Here is a 16,936-nt window from a genome sequence, read left to right as displayed (position 1 = left end):
GATACTATATGTTTTTTGTAAATTGGAGGTCACAAAGCTAATTTCTTCCATTGAAGTGGTTGTCACTCTCGTATTGCTAGCGTTGCTCCGAGGAAACGGAAGACGAGTATACTTCATCTTTGTTCATGCTCAAATATTAATACTCTTTTAAGTCATGTCCGTCTACCTCTATTATTTTGGACTAGCTATTTGAGTTTCTCAAGTTTATAAATCAATTATTTTAGACTAGCGTTCCTTTGTAGTAATTCTAGATCTTTTTATACCACCATAAGATATATGAGACGATTATTTTTTGGATGAAGATTTTCTTGAAGGTGTTAGACTAGTTGGTAAACAAGATTTTTTTTTCAAGGTGTTAGTTAAGTTTGTTTGGAAAGACTTTGTCAAGTCATGATTTTCGCCACTTATTCTTTGCAAATAAATAAATAAATAAATAAATAAATAAATAAATAAATAGATTTTTAATTGAAAATGAGTTTCTACTGGATTGAAATCATCAAGTCGCCAACCATTTGATGTGGATAGATAGGTCGGACTTCTTTGCAATTTCTCTGGTGGAAGGTTTATAGGGTTTATAGTTGCAATTTGCTTCAATCAACAACAAGTCTTTCACTGAAAATGAAAAGAATTCATCATTTTCCGGTGGAGTGTCCGTAAGGTTACAGATTTATTTGATGTGATGATCTTTTCCCTCTCCGTGGTTAGCCGAAGTTAATTCATCGACTCACATGGTTCACTTATTCCATGAATGAAACTTCCCTGATTCCGTCCATTGATATTGATATCGTTGAGTCGCCCGCATTGTCCAACCCATGATGTTACTGACTAGCTATTACTATTCGGAAGATTTCAGTAGACGACGACGACGACCGACTTCTCAAGAAGAAAACGTTCATCGACTTCACTGAACGACGGAGCCATCACCTCCATCTTCACGGTGCTCCAGACGTATGCGTTCAGAAATCGCATTTGACGTAGCTAAGACGTTTGGGAGACTGGATCGAGGATCGGATTCATGATCTTCCGTGCCACTCGTGTTCTACGTGTCTTTGCTGGGATTACGACAACCAGCTGTTGATGCAGCTATAAGAAGTCGTCTTCCTTCTCCCAGTTGCACCGATCATCGAGTCATCGGAAAGGTAAGAGGAGGAGGGAATGGCCGCCACGGGACGCGTTGCTCCGGCTTCGAGGAAGACATGGGTCTTCTTCCTCTGGATGGAGGTTGTGCTCGTGACAGTCGGAGTTGGTGATCACACGCGCAACACTGACGGTAAGCTGTATGTAAAGCTTATTCAACGAAGCCTTTTGTTTCTATCACGATGAAGGTAAGCTGTACGTACTTCATATCCTGTTTACAGGTTTCATAAGCATCGACTGCGGCATCGCTGATGGTTACAGCTACACCGACGGCAAGACTACCATACCATACAACTCCGACACCAACTACGTTGCCACCGGGGTAAATCACAATATCTCGACGCGGTTCGACTCGAATACAACGATAGCAACACAAGATCGAACCCTCAGAAGCTTTCCGCAAGATAAAAGGAGCTGCTACACACTTCCTGTGGAGGAAGGTCGAAAGTATCTGGTAAGAGCGACGTTCCTTCATGGCAACTACGATGGCCGGAAGGTCAGCAGTGTCGACCCCATACTTTTTGATCTCCACCTAGGCGTTAATCTCTGGGAATCAGTAAACATCTCCGATGTCACTCGGACGCATGAGTCTGAAGTGATCACAGTTGCCTTGGCTGGCTATATATCCGTATGTCTCGTAAACAAGGACAAGGGAACTCCTTTCATATCGGCGCTGGAGTTGAGGCCACTGAGGAAAGAAACACTGTATCCGGCTGCAACCGCCTCGGTGGCGTTGGTCAAATACTTCAGGGTCGATTTTGGAGGAACCATACAGCTTAGGTGTGTCTCTGCGGCCTCGTTTGTTCATTTTCCCTTATCGGGCTGCATAATTATGGAACCGTTGACATATGAACATATGGATCGTAGTTCATATGTTTCTTGCATTTTTATTTTGGGTTCGGATCTGAATAAAGTTCATTGATTAGGTTCCCATACGGACACCCTTCAACGACGACAACAAATGGAAACGGATCAGAACCACGTCTCTCGTCCAGAGCATCTTCGATGATCCGTTCGAGGTGCCCTCCGCCGTCCTCCAGACGGCCGTTGTCCCCATCAACTCTACCGAGGCCGAGCTGCTCTTCGGGTGGGGTTTGCCTGACTCTCAGGATGTCCGGCCCCAATTCCACATCTTCATGCACTTCGCGGAGCTGGAACCCCTCGCCCGAGGCCAGTCCAGAAACCTCACCGTCTACCTCAATGGGAACCCGTGGTATCGCCCCTTCTCCCCGCCATACCTCTTGTCGTACTACGTCTACACCACCGTTCCGATTTATATGTACCAGTACAACTTCTCGATCAAGGAGACGGCCACTTCGACCCTTCCGCCCATCATCAATGCGCTGGAGACCTATACCGTCATGCAGCTCACGGAGAACGCCACCGACGGCTCCGACGGTATGCACGCGAACCACCTTGTATTTCTCTTGAAAATGTTGTTGTGGTTGCTGTCTTCTTGGAATGTCGAACCAATTAGGTTTCACTTGTATGAATGATGTGTTTGTGCTTCCAATCTGCCTCGAGAAGATCCTTTTATAATCAACCGCAAGAGATCTCTCGCTCCTTTTTCCTTCTTTCCCAAGCTTATTGGATCTGAAAATTTTCATTTAGCTAAAAAGATGGGAACATGCCTTCTTTTTCTCTCGTTGTTCCTTTGGAAAAAGCCTTGCCAAGTAGCCAATCCTCATGTTTGCTAAAAAGCTAAAGAAAATCTCATCCCATGATAACTATCTAATAGCATTAGCATGTTTCCAACATTTCTTTTCTTAACATCAGTGCTTATTTAGCATATCTGAGATTGGAATTCTGCATAAACATTTCTTCTTTGCCGAATGAACTTTATACAGAACTTTTGCCATTTTCCCCCCTTTATATATGTGTGTGTGTGTGTGTGTGTGTGTATGTGTATATATATACATACATACATATACAGATACATATATATATGTGTGTATATATATATATGTATATGTATATGTATATATACATATATACATGTATATATATATATACATGTATATATATATATGTATATATATATATACATGTATATATATATACATGTATATATATATGTATACATATATATATATATATGTATACATATATATATATATATATGTATACATATATATATATATATGTATACATATATATATATATATGTATACATATATATATATATATATATGTATATATATATATATATATGTATGTGGTTGCCCTTTCTAATTCATTAATCTGTTCCCTTCTTCTCTGTGACATCAGTTGATGCCATTGGGGCAATCAAGAAGCGTTACAAGGTGAACAGAAATTGGATGGGTGATCCATGTGCTCCAGAAGTGTACAAATGGGATGGTTTGGATTGTAGCTATAGTGTTTCTGACTCTCCAAGGATCACAGCTGTGTGAGTTTCAATAAGGCTATACCAAAATTTTTTGGAAGATGTCCAACTTAACATGTTTATTAAACATCATCATAGAGTTATGTGTTGTGCAGAAACTTGTCTTCTGGTGGACTGATGGGTACAATAGATTCTTCCTTTGCTGAGCTCAAAGCAATCAAGTATTTGTAAGTGCGTCTTGCTTCAAAGTAACAGTTTTTTTCTCTTCCTAACAACAGCAGTATCTTGACAGGGTCTTCAACTAAAGAAATAGTTATTTCCTTCTGTTTAGTTTAGATTGCTTCTGTCATAAGAGATTCTGGACATTGTGGATATTATAAGTTGAAGATATAAAGGAAGACTACACCATTTTAACTTAGATAAGCTAAGCTATGTTAGTATCTGCTCAGTTTTTATCAGTTTGGATTCTTGCCAACGGTTAACCTGGCTCAGGAATCAGATCTCATATGATTTTATCAAATTCCTAAGCAGCTGTTATTGTCTATTAGGACCTTTAGATACCAGATTTAAATGCTAAATTAATGTACAGATGTCAGCAAATTTCGAGATGTATCGAAACTATAGATATTATTTATGTAAGTGGATCGAAACTCTGCAGTAGTTTTGCTTGATAACCATCCCTATTCTCTTTTGCTAGTGTCATGCATTACACAGTCCACCAAGTGGACTATCTTATATCCATTGCTCTCATGTAGCTGGTTCTTCTTTTACATATAAAATTGGTAGTAGATATTTTGGTCTGGTTCCAAAAGCCTTCCAAACAGGCCATTGTATCTGTCAGATTTTCTTCTCAAATTGTTGGCTTAGTTACTATTGTTGGGTAAATGATCTAAACTCCTTAACTAATGAAAATTTCTTGTGGCATTCCACCCCAATTCTTCTCAAAAATTGACCTCTTGCCCTTGAGATAGTTGAAAAAGAAATTGATGGTGGTAATTATATGTGATAATTTGGAAAGGTAATGGCTGTTTAGTGATGAATTTCAGGGACTTGTCTTACAACAACTTAACAGGGCAAATACCTGACACTTTAGTGGAGCTACCTACCCTTGAAGTCCTGTAAGTTTTTCTATTGATTGTATTTAGTTTTCAGAAAACTAAATGGAATCTTAATGATCTAACATATTGTTGCATTTTGCAGAAATTTGTCAAACAACCAGTTAACCGGGTCTATTCCTTCTGCTCTTCTTCTCAAAACACAAAGTGGATCACTTATACTAAGGTTTGTACTGTGTTTAAATTTCAGGCTAGTTTAATTATTTCTTCTGTTTGTAACTCAAACTAATGCATATCTAATAGAAGCCTGCAAGAAATACAGAAAGAATTTGCACTTCAGGTGTCATGACTAGATTATGTGGGATAAGGGCCTTTAGCTCTCAGGTATCCTGTGAATTCTATGAGTTAAATGAGGTCAAGCTTGGCATGCTAATCTCAGCTGAAGTCTCAAGTGGTGTCGTCTGCATATAGAAGTAGTAAATCAACACTGTGAGCACAGATATAACGTTTATCTAAATAATATGTTTTATGTTTTAGGTTTTTATGATAAGAAGTACACCTATAGTCAAAGTGTCAACTAACTTAGTTAGTAAAACTTTTACCCATTGATCGCAAAATCCTGGGCTCGAATTCCTTCTTCGTTACATACCCTTTGTAGTAAAAAAAAAGAGTACAGCTATAGCAAAGAGAAAATATAAGTATACTGTAAAAATTATCACAATGAACTTTATAAATTCCAAAAAACATCTCATTCTCCAACAAAGAGTAATTACTTACTGAGTTCAGATTCCTCTTTCTTTATTTCTTTCTTTCTTTCTTCCCTTGAGAATTCTTCAAAACTTCAATGGGTCGTTCAAAATCTATATAATTCTAGGATTGAAGGCAATCCGAATCTTTGTGCCAATGGAGATTCATGCACGGTAACACCAACATCAACAAAAAAGAAGATATCAACAACTCTGATTGTGATTCTCTGCATAGTTGCTGTTGTATTACTTGTGGTGATAGTCATGTTTTGGAGGCTGAGAAAGCGACAAGGTAAGTTTTTTTCTTATAGCAAATCTCTTGTATTTGTGCCCAGGCAGTTGTAGCTCAGATGTAAGTGACAAATAGTATCCATTTGTTCCATTAACTCTGACCTGCATTTGACAATAATGTGCATATCTTCAAAGGCTTAAATGATCACGGTGGAACCATGCAAGTAACTGATAATCACGATCGTTCGTTGCAACTTGAGAATCGTCAGTTCACATACACGGAATTGAAGAATATAACCAACAACTTTGCAAAGGTCCTTGGCAAAGGAGGATTTGGGACTGTCTACCATGGCTACTTGGAAGACTGTACTGAAGTTGCAGTCAAAATGCGATCCCAGTCATCATCTCAAGAAACTAAAGAGTTTTTTGCTGAGGTAATTGATTCTGAACACTCAAGTCTTTGATATCTTACATGGCTGTACATTTGCAGTGATTGTTTATTAAAGTGTTGCTCCATAAGGGAGAGTTTGAGTTGTGTCATATGCTATTCATTGGCATAAATGAAGCGGTGTCTTCCTTTCTGGAAGTTCTCATAGGGCCAACGTATGAAATTTGTTCGTACGTAGTAATAAATCTACAATAGTCCAGAAGATCTTTGTTATATCCTAGACTTCTCAGATACTAAAGAACATTTATCAGCATCTCTTCTTCTTTTCTGTATCTGCTCTTCAGAGGTTGGTGGTGTTCTTGGGCATGAAACAGAATCCTGATTTTATTTCCTTATTACAGGCACAGAGCTTAACAAGGGTTCATCACCGGAATCTGGTTTCTCTCATTGGTTACTGCAAGGATAGAGACTCTCTGTCACTTGTCTATGAGTACATGTCTCAAGGGACGCTTCGAGATCATCTGCAAGGTTTGGAACTCCCTATATTTGCTACTATCTAGTCTTTTATCTTACTGCTCATGGCTTGTTACATGGATCTGCGACAGGAAGAAACAATACTGCTATAGCTTTAAGCTGGGGGCAGCGACTCCACATTGCAGTCGGCGCGGCACAAGGTTTGGAGTCACATAGATCAGTACTACACTTCGTCTTCCTCAATACATGAGGTTGATAGGTTTTGTTGAGATGCAGGACTGGAGTATCTGCACAAGGGATGCCGACCACCGCTGATCCACAGAGATGTGAAGACAGCCAACATCCTTTTGAGTGAAAGGCTGGAGGCCAAGATAGCAGATTTCGGGTTGTCCAAGACTTTCCAAAATGAGGTCAGCACTCACGTATCCACAGCAGTGGTGGGAACCCTGGGATACCTTGATCCGGAGTATGTAGAGTTCTCCTAAGTGTTCTACTTGTTATCACGTATCACATATAGGACTGAGAATGGAGATAATTGGAGATTGTAATATGACTTGTGCAGGTACTACAATAACTACCAGCTCAGTGAGAAAACTGATGTGTATAGCTTCGGCGTGGTTCTTCTGGAACTGATCACAGGGCAGCCTCCAGTGCTACAAGTTTCAGGGGGTTCACATATAATTCAAAGGGTGAGGCGAGGACTTGCCACGGGAAACGTCGAGGACATTGTTGATGCCCGGCTTCAAGGGGAGTACGACGTCAACTCCGTTTGGAAATGTGTTGACGTAGCACTCAAATGCACATCGCAGAGGTCGCAACAGAGGCCGACCATGACGGATGTGGTGATGCAGCTGAAGGAGAGCATGGAACTACAGACCCCTCGTGACAGGATCGAGAGCCCAATCACAAGCAATGGGGAAAGATACATGGAAGAAGGTGATGCAATCGAGAGTAGCCCATATGTTGTAGAAATGACTGTGGTAAGCAGCGGTCCATCGGCAAGATGATGTTGTCATCTTTTCCAGTCCAATAGTTTAGCTTTCTGTGTGTTAGGAAAGCAGTTTCTGTAAGTCCAAAAACAAGTGATATGCAGTTGTGTGAAATGAGAACAGCAATTGTGTCACACCGACGGTAAGCTGTTAGCAAAGCTTCTTCCACGAAACCTTTCATTGTAGCCCAAAACATGCAAGCAAAAGGCCACTATACATCGTCGTTGTAGTAAACCAAGATAACCTTGGGGAATAGATCCACGGAAACTATATGTATAGTTGCTTGTTAGTTGGCCGGGATCGAAGCCGAGCAACAGCAATAAGAATCACACCTTTCATCTTTATTCTCATTAATGTTTGTCAGCGGTCTAAGGTGAATGGAATTTGTCACGAAGGATTTTATATTATACTGCAAAAGATGAACAGAGTAAGCATCGACTGTGGTTCTGATGGTTACAGCAACACGGACGACAAAACTACTATACCATACATACATCTCCGTAGACACGGGGATCAACCACAATATTTGGACGCAGTTAACTCAGATACAACGATAGCAACACAAGAAAGAATCCTCTAAAGCTTTCCGCAAGGGAAACGAAACTGCTATACTCTACTGAAGGGCCAAAAGTATCTCGGAAGAGCGACGTTGGTAACTACGATGGCCGGCCGGAGCTTCAAATCTCCACTCCGGTGTTAATATCTGGGAATCAATAAACGGTAAACATAAAAATTCTGATTATATTATATTATATAAAAAAAAATTAATATCAAAAAATAAAATCAAATAATGATAGATCAAATTTACTACACATGCATATGAATTTTATAAGACAGACCAATAAATCCAACAATCATAAAATAAGACCATCAATGTGGTTGTATATTATTAATATCATTACAATAATATTATTAGTTTTTTCGTCCGAAATACTCTTTTGTTAAAAGAATCCTGTTATACACATTCCACTATAATATATACTTACATAAATGTGAACAATATATCAGAATAAATAATTTATAATATTTATTCAAATATATATCAATATATCTTTTATGGATTACTCATAAACTCAATTATAAGAAAATATTCTTTTAAACGTTTTAGGTCATAAGTCGTAAGTGAATGGATCAACAATCAATACAATCATACTTATATTCTTAATTAACTAATTATTTTTAAATTATTTCTCTAATCATTAAGTACTTTATACCATAATGCATATAATTGAAAGAGTACTTACTATTTTTTAAAGAAGAAAACTATTATAATATATAATAAAGTATCTATAGCAACTTGACAATTGAATATGATTATACCAAGTCCTAAAATAAAATTTTATAGTTATAAAGCTTGATTAGTGATCTCAAAGTATACTACAAAATTCACTTTTATTATTAATAATATAATAATATATATTTTTTTTATATTTTTTTTATAAATTACCCCTTTAACTAATAAATATAAAACATATATTAGACTTCATACTATTAATGTAATTTATATAATTAATATATAAAAATATCATGTTGATCTAATTTAGATGATCCTATCATTTTATAGATAAGAAGAGAGAGAGTATAAGATGATAATTAGAAAAGTTCCTTTCATTAATATCAATCCTATTATAATTAGACTACAATTAAGATCTATAGAATCACATAATATAAGATAAACATCTCCGATGTTACTTGGACGCATAAATCTAAGGTGATCACTATTGCCTTTGGTCGGCTATATTATCCGTCTCTCTCGTAAACAAGGACAACGGAACCCCTTTCATATCGTCACTGAAGATATGAAACACTGCATCCGAATGCAACTGCCTCGGTGTCGTCGAGTCAAACATATCAGGATCAATGGTTGGCTTTAGACGCAACTTGTGGTTGGACAGTGGCCCAACAACAGACGCTGGGCTCCTTTTAGTCATCGCATTTTGGGTTTTGGATACAGAACAAGCCCATTGTCGTTGACATCGTTTCATCGACGAACCCAAGAAACAGGTTCCAGGACGACCCTTTCGATCGGCTGTGGGAAACCGTCGACGTTTCCTCCTACTGGACCGCGATCAACACCACCTCTCCTGTCCAGATCTTCGCCAATGTTTTGTTCGAGGTTCCCTCCGCCGTGCTCCAGACCGCCGTCGCCCCAGTTCAGCTGGAAGACGCCCAAATCTGAGGATGCCTGCCCCCAGCACCACATCTTTATGCACTTCCCCGACCTCCAATCCCTTGACCCAGGCCAGTCCAGAAACTTCAACATCAACCTCAACGGCCAATTCTACCACCCCCCCGTACTCTTCCCCCTGAGACCTCTAATCGGGATATGTGTACGCCACGAGACCGTCTGATACGGACCATAACTTCTCCCTCGCCGAGACAGACTCTTCGACCCTTCCGCGCATCATCAATGCGCTCGAGGTCTATTCCGTCAGGCAGCTCACGGAGAACGCCACCGATAGCTCCGACGGTATGTACGTACACCTCCTCCTCGGTTCCCTCTTGATGGTTCTGATATTATTGCTGCTTTCTTGAGAGAAGAAACGTATCCCTCATTTTTGTGACATCAGTGGATGCCATTGAGGCAATCAAGAATCAGTATAAAGTGAACAGAAATTGGACGTGGTCGGGTGATCCATGCGCTCCAGGAGGGATACATGGGATGGTTTGGATTGCAGCTATAGTATTTCTGATCCCCCTGGGATTACATCAGTGAGAGTTTCCAAATGTCTAGACCAAGATTTTTGCAACTTAATATGCTTATTTAACATCCTCATGGACTCGTGTATTGCAGAAACTCGTCTTATAGTGGATTGACGGGCAGTATATGTCATTCCTTTGCTAACATCAAAGCAATCGAGTATTGGTAAGTGTGACCCACTTCAAGCTAATAAAATGTCAATCTCTTCCTATCAACTAAAGAAATAGTTATTTCCTTCTATTGCTTCCAGTGTGGTTATTATGAATTGAGAACAACGAGTACACTGTATCAACTTAGAGAAGCTAAGCTATGTCAATGTCTGCTCTTTTATCTTCTTCTTTTTTTTCTTTTTTTTTGGTTAGGGGTCTTGCCGAAGGTTAATTTTGGCCTGGGAATCAGGATCTCCTATAATTTTAATAGGTACGAATTCTCAACCAACTGTTATTTGTCTACGAGGACTGACTTTTAAATCCCAAATAAAAATGCTAAATTAGTAGAAACATGCCTACAAACTTTGAGGAGTGAGACTGAAGGTTTTTTTATGTGGAGCAGAACTCTGCAGTAGAATTTCTTGATAGACATCCTTTTCTCTTCAGCTAGGTTCCATGCATTACACAGTCTACCAAGTTGACTATCTTATGTCCTTTGCTCTCACGTAGCTGGGTCTCCTTTCCCATGTTACTGATATAAACGGTGGTTATTGTTTTGATCTGGTTCCAAAGGTCTTCCATACAGGCTACGAAATCCGTCAACTTTTCCTGTCTAGTTGTTGCTTTAAGAATGCTGTCAGGTCAATGAACGAAAGTATTTTAAGCAATGGAACTTTCCCATGATGACCTATCCCCATTTCCTTATAAATGAACTGCTACCGTTGAGCTCATTGAGAAAAAGCTTTGGCAGGTGGTGATTTTGTATGACAATCTGCAAGGTCACGGCTGTCTGATGACAATTTCCAGGGACCTGTCATACAACAACTTAACAGGGCCAGTACATGACATTTTAGCAGAACTTCCTTTCCTCCAAGTCCTGTAAGTTTTTCCATTGCATTGGTTTTTCACCTAAAAAGAAGAAGCTAAATTGAAGTTTAATGATCTAACATCTAGTTGCATTTTGCAGAAATTTGTCACGCAACCAGTTAATTGGGTCAATTCCTTCTGCTTTCCTTGTAAAATCACAAAATGGACTTACAGTAAGGTTTATACTGTTTTAATTCTATTTATTTTTTAATGTTTATAATTTATTATAAAATATTTTAGATTTAATGTATAAAAGAAGTTTGGAAGGAATATAGGAAGATTATGTACTTTAAGTGTGATAACTAGATTATTTAAGGACTTTTAGCTGTCATGTTTCCTGTGAACTATAATGTGTTAAATGAGCAAGCTCAGGGTGTTAATCTCAAGTAGACTCTCAAGTGGTGAAGGCTGAAGAATTGGACTCAAAATTTAGACTGCTTATTCTAGACTGCTTAGATACTTGAGGAGATTTGTCATATTCTAGACTGCTTAGATACTAAGAAACATTCACCAGTGTCCCTTCTGTTTCTTTTCCCTATTTCTTCAGATATTGTTGTTGTTTTTGAGCTTGGAACATAATCCGGATTTTTTTTTTCCCGCTTTTTAGGCTCAGCACTTAGCAAGGGTTCATCACCAGAATTTGGTTTCTATGATTGGTTGCTGCAATGACAAAGACTGTCTGTTACTTGTTTATGAATATATGTCTCAAGGGACCCTACAAGATCATCTGCAAGGTTTGGAACTCTGTTCCACATTCTAGTTTGGTCATTGCTCTCCGATCTGGATCTATGGTACAGATACTGTCTAGTTCAACTCAGCATAACTCAATAGACAAGAGAGTATGATGACACTTCTTTTGTCTGCCAAGGATTTTTCAAGTATTCACAACCTCAAAACAAAAGATTGTTGCCTGTGGAACATGTTGGTATCTGACACTGATCAAAATTCAGCCATTTTCTTGTCATTGATTAGATCTCTCTAGAGCAAGGTTTTACATATTGGTAGCGTGTGGGGTTTTGTAATGTTGCTAGTATGATATGGCCCGCATAGGAATGCGCTGATCGAAGGAAACCAAACAAATGGCATGGCCATGATATGAAATGGCTTTCACAAGCTTCAAGCTGCTGGTACCACATGCTGCCTAAAATTCAGTCATTGTTCTAGTAAGTTTAGCATGTAATTCTCGGATGATGCTTTGTTAATGTATGAAGCTAGTTGAGAGCAAATGAAACCAAGTTAAAAGAAAATGAGTTCCAAAACTTGTAACTGGGCATATGTTCTCTATTGTTAGTGAAAAAATGTGGGTATCCTAACAATTATCGAAAATATTCTTATTATCTTCTTATAAACATTGCAAAACTATGACATGCTTTTTGGAACTTATCTTGTTAGTTAATTATCTTGTTATTGAACTGAGCCATTGCCTATTTTCTTCAAAAGACAGCTACTTTATTATAATAATTTGTATTCCTCTTACAACTGATGGTTTTTCACACTGATCTACAGGCAGAACACATAATGCTGGAGCTTTGAGTTGGGGGCAGCGACTCCAGATTGCAGTCGATGCTGCACAAGGTTTAGTGTCACATAAAGTACTCATGTTCTTGGCCCAATTCTCGGGCTGTTTGTTGTTCTCATTATCTGACTTCATGTGTTTCATTGAGATATGCAGGACCAGAGTATATTTGCATAAGGGGTGCCAACCACCATTAATTCACAGAGATGCAAAGACAGGGAATATCCTTTTGAGTGAAAGGATGGAGGCCAAGATAGCAGAAGATTTTGGGTTGTCAAAGATACCTTGATCCTGATTATGTCAATCTTCTCATTTCTTTAATTTTTCTGCTAGAGAGTTGAAACATACATAACTAAGTTGATAGATGGTGGTCAAGAAGATAAACAATGGCCATTCGTAAACCACACATTTGAAAGTAAATTGTTATTTTCATGTTATCATTTATTTTCTGCATTATGCATAGACATCTTAGGTTAAACATACATCACAAAGGAGAGAAAATTAATTTGCTGATATGCATTTCAGCATTAGAAGTTTCTATTGCTGCTGTTATCATTTCTTTTGCTGTTTGTGTTTATACCTTCTGCAAATGAGACAGTTGATCGCATCTGGCAGGTCTCCAAGGATTGTTGTATTACAGCAGGTGGTACTACACCACCTACCAGCTCAGTCAGAAAAGCGATGTGTATAGCTTTGGTGTGGTTCTTTTGGAGCTGATCACAGAGCAGCCTCCACTCCTACAAGGTTCAAAGAATGCACACATTGAGTCCGCCAAGGACTTGTCCAAGGGAACATTGAAGATATTGTTGATGCCAAGCTGCAAGGCCAATACGACATAAATTCTGTTTGGAAATGTGCTGATATAGCCATGAAATGCACATCACAGGGATCCCATCAGTGGCCAACCATGGAAGAAGTGTGATGCAACTAAAGGAGAGCTTGGTACTGGAAACCCCTCATGACAGGACTGAGAACGTAGGCACAAGCAGTGAGTACCCTAACATGGAAGTCAGTGATGTGAGCCAGAATAGTGCATATGTCGCAACAATGTCAGCGGCCGGCATCCGTCCATCAGCAAGGTAATGCTGGGATCACTTGAACTTTACTCTTGAGGCTCTGTTCTATTCCGATCCTAGGAGTTTGAAATGGTTTCTGGCTGAAGTTTGAATCGTTTAGCTTCATGCATGTCTTATGCACTTTGATGATTGATTCGGAAAATAAGTTTCTGAGATCCAAAAATAAGGCACTCCATTTGTATACTGAGGACAGCAAATACTGGTTTCAATACAAACTGAAATATTTCTGATGCTTGACATTTGTATCTCTATTCATGTATGCTATTCATCAACAAATGACTCCTTCATATACAAGTCTCAGAATCAAACACGAGCTGTTGATCTTTGATCCGACTCTCTTTATCCTCCAAAAGGAATCTGATTCTTCTGTATGTTCTCTGCATCCACCTAGCTGTCATGCAGTCCCCCCAGCCCCTGGTAAATGAAGCTTGTTCTTGGACCAAGACATACTGCCAGTATCAGGACATGATGGTACCCATCCGAAGAAGCTAGAAGACAATGGAGAAACAAGGATACATACAACTAAGGAAGCAACGACACACCGAGCTCATGTGGCCGTACATGGATGGACATTGCATGCTCCCTGTTATGAATCTTGCGAGATCTTACCGCATGCGGATAAGGCAGCATGTATCCGCATGCGGTAAGATCTAATCAATATCAAGTAGAAATAATGCATCGAACTGCAGAGCTTATGAGCGTAGAAACACAGTTGGGTAGACAGTATTTTACATGCATTGCAGCAACACATACAGAAAAGTCGAGTATGGACAACTGACTTACATCAACAATTCTACACTCGGTAGACAGTGATTAAAGAGATCGTTGCATGAGAATTGCTTGAATAGACTTCAGATGAGTGACCATTTGGTGGGAGGAGCAGCTTCTGCCAGTTTCTAACATTTCCATGGAAGCACCATTTGCGTCTCCTTGACTGGTGGGGATTTCCGGAGGGCTGTGATTCAAGCAGGTGATTCAGATGATCTCGAATACCAGACCGCTGATTGAGGTCTCAAGATTGTGATTTGGCCTCGATGTGGATATGCTGAGGTCTAAATCCACATGACATGGTTGCTCGTGATGCACTTCCACCAAGGAATACGACTGTGATACCGTGCTGATGGAGCAATTATGCATCAGACTGAGGCATGAAGAAATGTGGGTTTCTGATTCTTGTTCCGAAGTGTTGAGATCGAAAACAGCGGTCTCAGGGATTCTGCGGCATGTTGTGCCAAGTGACAGAACAGGGGAATGCTCTTCTAGCTTCGGAGAGTGACCGATTTGAGCTGCAATCTCATGACTCGAGACCTGATCTATGTTTGGATTAGTAGAAGCGGTATGATAGTGAATGCAGCAGACGGAGAGCGATTTACCACATCGAAGAGACTGGAACGACGCTTCTTCTTGTTGAGGCCGCTCTGTCGCAGGAAATATTTCTGGGCATGACTGGCCACTTGAGTTGGTGTTCTTGTGGTCACAAAGTTGCGAGAGATGCCTCGCCAATCTCCCCTTCCGAGTCTCTCAAGCCCTGCTAGGAATAGTTTGTGCTCTTCCTCCGTCCAAGCAACTCCTGAACACGAGAAATCAATGCAAACTTAGCCACAGAAGCTGAACCGAGAAGAACAGGAATTGCTTTACCTTTCTTGCGTTCTTGAGTTCTGACAACCAGGCCATCAGAGAGATAGCCATTAGAGGTCTTCTCAGCGGTTTCATCAATAGAAACAAGAGAAGAAGATGACGACGGGGAAGGGGAAGATGAAGCAGCGGCAGGACAGGTGAGGCAGTCGGTGCTGAAACACTTCTTCATGGGGGAAGCCGCCATCTCAAGCTGCATACCGAAGAGTCTCAATCCACCTCCCACCATCCTTCTCGGGCTGATTGAATTCCTCGAGTTAAGCTCACTCTCCACAATTTCACAGCATTTCCTTTCCATCCTCAGCCACCACAGATCTTTTCCCAGAAGCACAGAGACACCTGCAGGATTGATTGGAAGGATAGACTACTAGATATACCACCACTACCTCCTAATATGGATTGAAAAGGCAAGCTCAATTTACCACGGGGAACATATACTTGCCTTGGTGTCAACCTATTAATTAAATAAGATATATAGTACAGTAGTGCAAATGTCATTATTGGTACTGCTATCACTTGGCATGTGGAAATCCATGTATCACTGCTTTGTTAATCTTAAGGGCAGTATTAATCATAGGCCAGATCAAAAAAGCAACATTTTGATAATAGTATTCATGAATCATATGTATGCACAAGCGATAGCTACTTGTACTGAACCCCATTTCTTCCCTTCAAAGATGATAAGATTGGTAACAGAGAAGAGGATATGTGATTGACTCTGCTTTTCATGTCATTCTCAAGTGCTTTGTTGTGATGCTGCCTTGGTTGCTGATATCTCACATAGTTCCATGCTATTTCACTCTTTTCTAATGCTTTACTGATGGATAAGAATGCTCTGCATCTTTGAATCTATTAAGACTTGTTGAGAGATAGAAAATTATGCTTCAGCTTCCCCTGTATCATTTCTGTGAGCAAGTCGAGGCAAATATTATGCGATTGAAGTCACTATGGGCAATCACATCATGAGGTGCATTATTAGTCCATCGAGCAGATAGTGTGCTAATCTATATTGTCATGGACTTACTGTGGTGGTTGCTGCATGACAAGGATGTCTCTTGTCCTCTAACCAATCCTTTCATTAGCTTTTAGGGAGTATTTGCATTGAAAGATACATCATCCGTTGATCGACCACCATGGAGGTGGAGCACATCACATCAGCTTGATGGTTGCCAACGAGGAGGACGACCACCATTGAGGTTCCATTCACCTGATCCAACTGCAGACTCAACCTCCTTGCCATTTCCATTTTTGGAGCAGAACATAAGCAAACATGTCCTCTCTCATTCACTTAATATATATAAGAAATCAAACAAGTTGATCTTATCCAAAGCCAGAGAAAATATAATATTTCTTCTGTTCCTCTTCTACTGTGTCTTGTGATTTAATTTTATTGAAAAACCATGGATCCAAGAAATTATTGCTCATGTCTAATTAATTATTCTTAATATTTTAATTTTAATTTTTTTAAATTATATTAAAATCTTTATATTTTTAAAAATAAAACATTTAATCTCGTTGCTTCAACAAAAATCTTTATCTCTCGTTAATCTTATAAAATTATTTGTTTAATTCCATATAAGAATCTCAATCTTTCGTTTTCGTAAATATAAGTATATTAATATAGTTTT

General features: G+C 39.3%; 3 protein-coding genes across 14 annotated transcripts; 2 read left to right on the top strand and 1 right to left on the bottom strand.

Annotated features, from left to right (window-relative positions):
• The first annotated feature begins 947 nt into the window (after positions 1–947).
• On the top strand, positions 948–7,708 carry LOC135649440 (putative leucine-rich repeat receptor-like serine/threonine-protein kinase At2g19230). Of its 2 annotated transcripts, XM_065167776.1 has the most exons (14): positions 948–1,270; positions 1,359–1,917; positions 2,064–2,350; positions 2,424–2,535; positions 3,406–3,544; positions 3,637–3,708; positions 4,528–4,599; positions 4,682–4,762; positions 5,411–5,574; positions 5,709–5,947; positions 6,303–6,429; positions 6,507–6,575; positions 6,652–6,841; positions 6,938–7,708. In XM_065167776.1, exons 4-14 carry the CDS (start codon positions 2,499–2,501, stop codon positions 7,380–7,382), a joined length of 1,635 nt encoding a protein of 544 aa, XP_065023848.1. In that variant the 5' UTR covers positions 948–1,270; positions 1,359–1,917; positions 2,064–2,350; positions 2,424–2,498; the 3' UTR covers positions 7,383–7,708. The 2 variants fall into 2 exon arrangements, with proteins under 2 accessions (XP_065023848.1, XP_065023847.1); XM_065167775.1 differs by having other exon boundaries at positions 949–1,270; positions 2,064–2,535.
• Positions 7,709–9,330: 1,622 nt separating this feature from the next.
• On the top strand, positions 9,331–13,910 carry LOC135649973 (putative receptor-like protein kinase At3g46340). Of its 11 annotated transcripts, none has more exons than XR_010501440.1 (9): positions 9,331–9,834; positions 9,935–10,230; positions 10,428–10,485; positions 10,966–11,093; positions 11,182–11,254; positions 11,689–11,815; positions 12,588–12,656; positions 12,754–12,867; positions 13,213–13,910. XR_010501440.1 is itself a non-coding variant. In XM_065168980.1 (9 exons), exons 5-9 carry the CDS (start codon positions 11,008–11,010, stop codon positions 12,792–12,794), a joined length of 396 nt encoding a protein of 131 aa, XP_065025052.1. In that variant the 5' UTR covers positions 9,331–9,834; positions 9,935–10,076; positions 10,159–10,230; positions 10,428–10,485; positions 10,966–11,007; the 3' UTR covers positions 12,795–13,910. The 11 variants fall into 11 exon arrangements, 6 of the variants coding, with proteins under 6 accessions (XP_065025052.1, XP_065025056.1, XP_065025051.1 ...); XM_065168980.1 differs by having other exon boundaries at positions 9,935–10,076; positions 10,159–10,230; positions 12,754–13,910; XR_010501441.1 differs by having other exon boundaries at positions 11,689–12,244; positions 12,754–13,910.
• A 447-nt stretch (positions 13,911–14,357) lies between these two features.
• Positions 14,358–15,943, bottom strand: LOC103997055 (transcription factor MYBS3). Its single transcript, XM_009418187.3, has 3 exons — positions 15,312–15,943; positions 15,047–15,243; positions 14,358–14,981 (listed from the first exon to the last, which is right to left on the bottom strand). The coding sequence occupies exons 1-3, from the start codon at positions 15,604–15,606 to the stop codon at positions 14,649–14,651; spliced, it is 825 nt and encodes a 274-aa protein (XP_009416462.2). The 5' UTR covers positions 15,607–15,943; the 3' UTR covers positions 14,358–14,648.
• Positions 15,944–16,936: the final 993 nt, after the last annotated feature.

Source organism: Musa acuminata, chromosome BXJ3-9 (assembly GCF_036884655.1).
Source record: "Musa acuminata AAA Group cultivar baxijiao chromosome BXJ3-9, Cavendish_Baxijiao_AAA, whole genome shotgun sequence".
NCBI lineage: Eukaryota > Viridiplantae > Streptophyta > Magnoliopsida > Zingiberales > Musaceae > Musa > Musa acuminata.
Note: the sequence above shows the minus strand (reverse complement) of the source record. Positions and strands in the feature narration are given on the sequence as shown.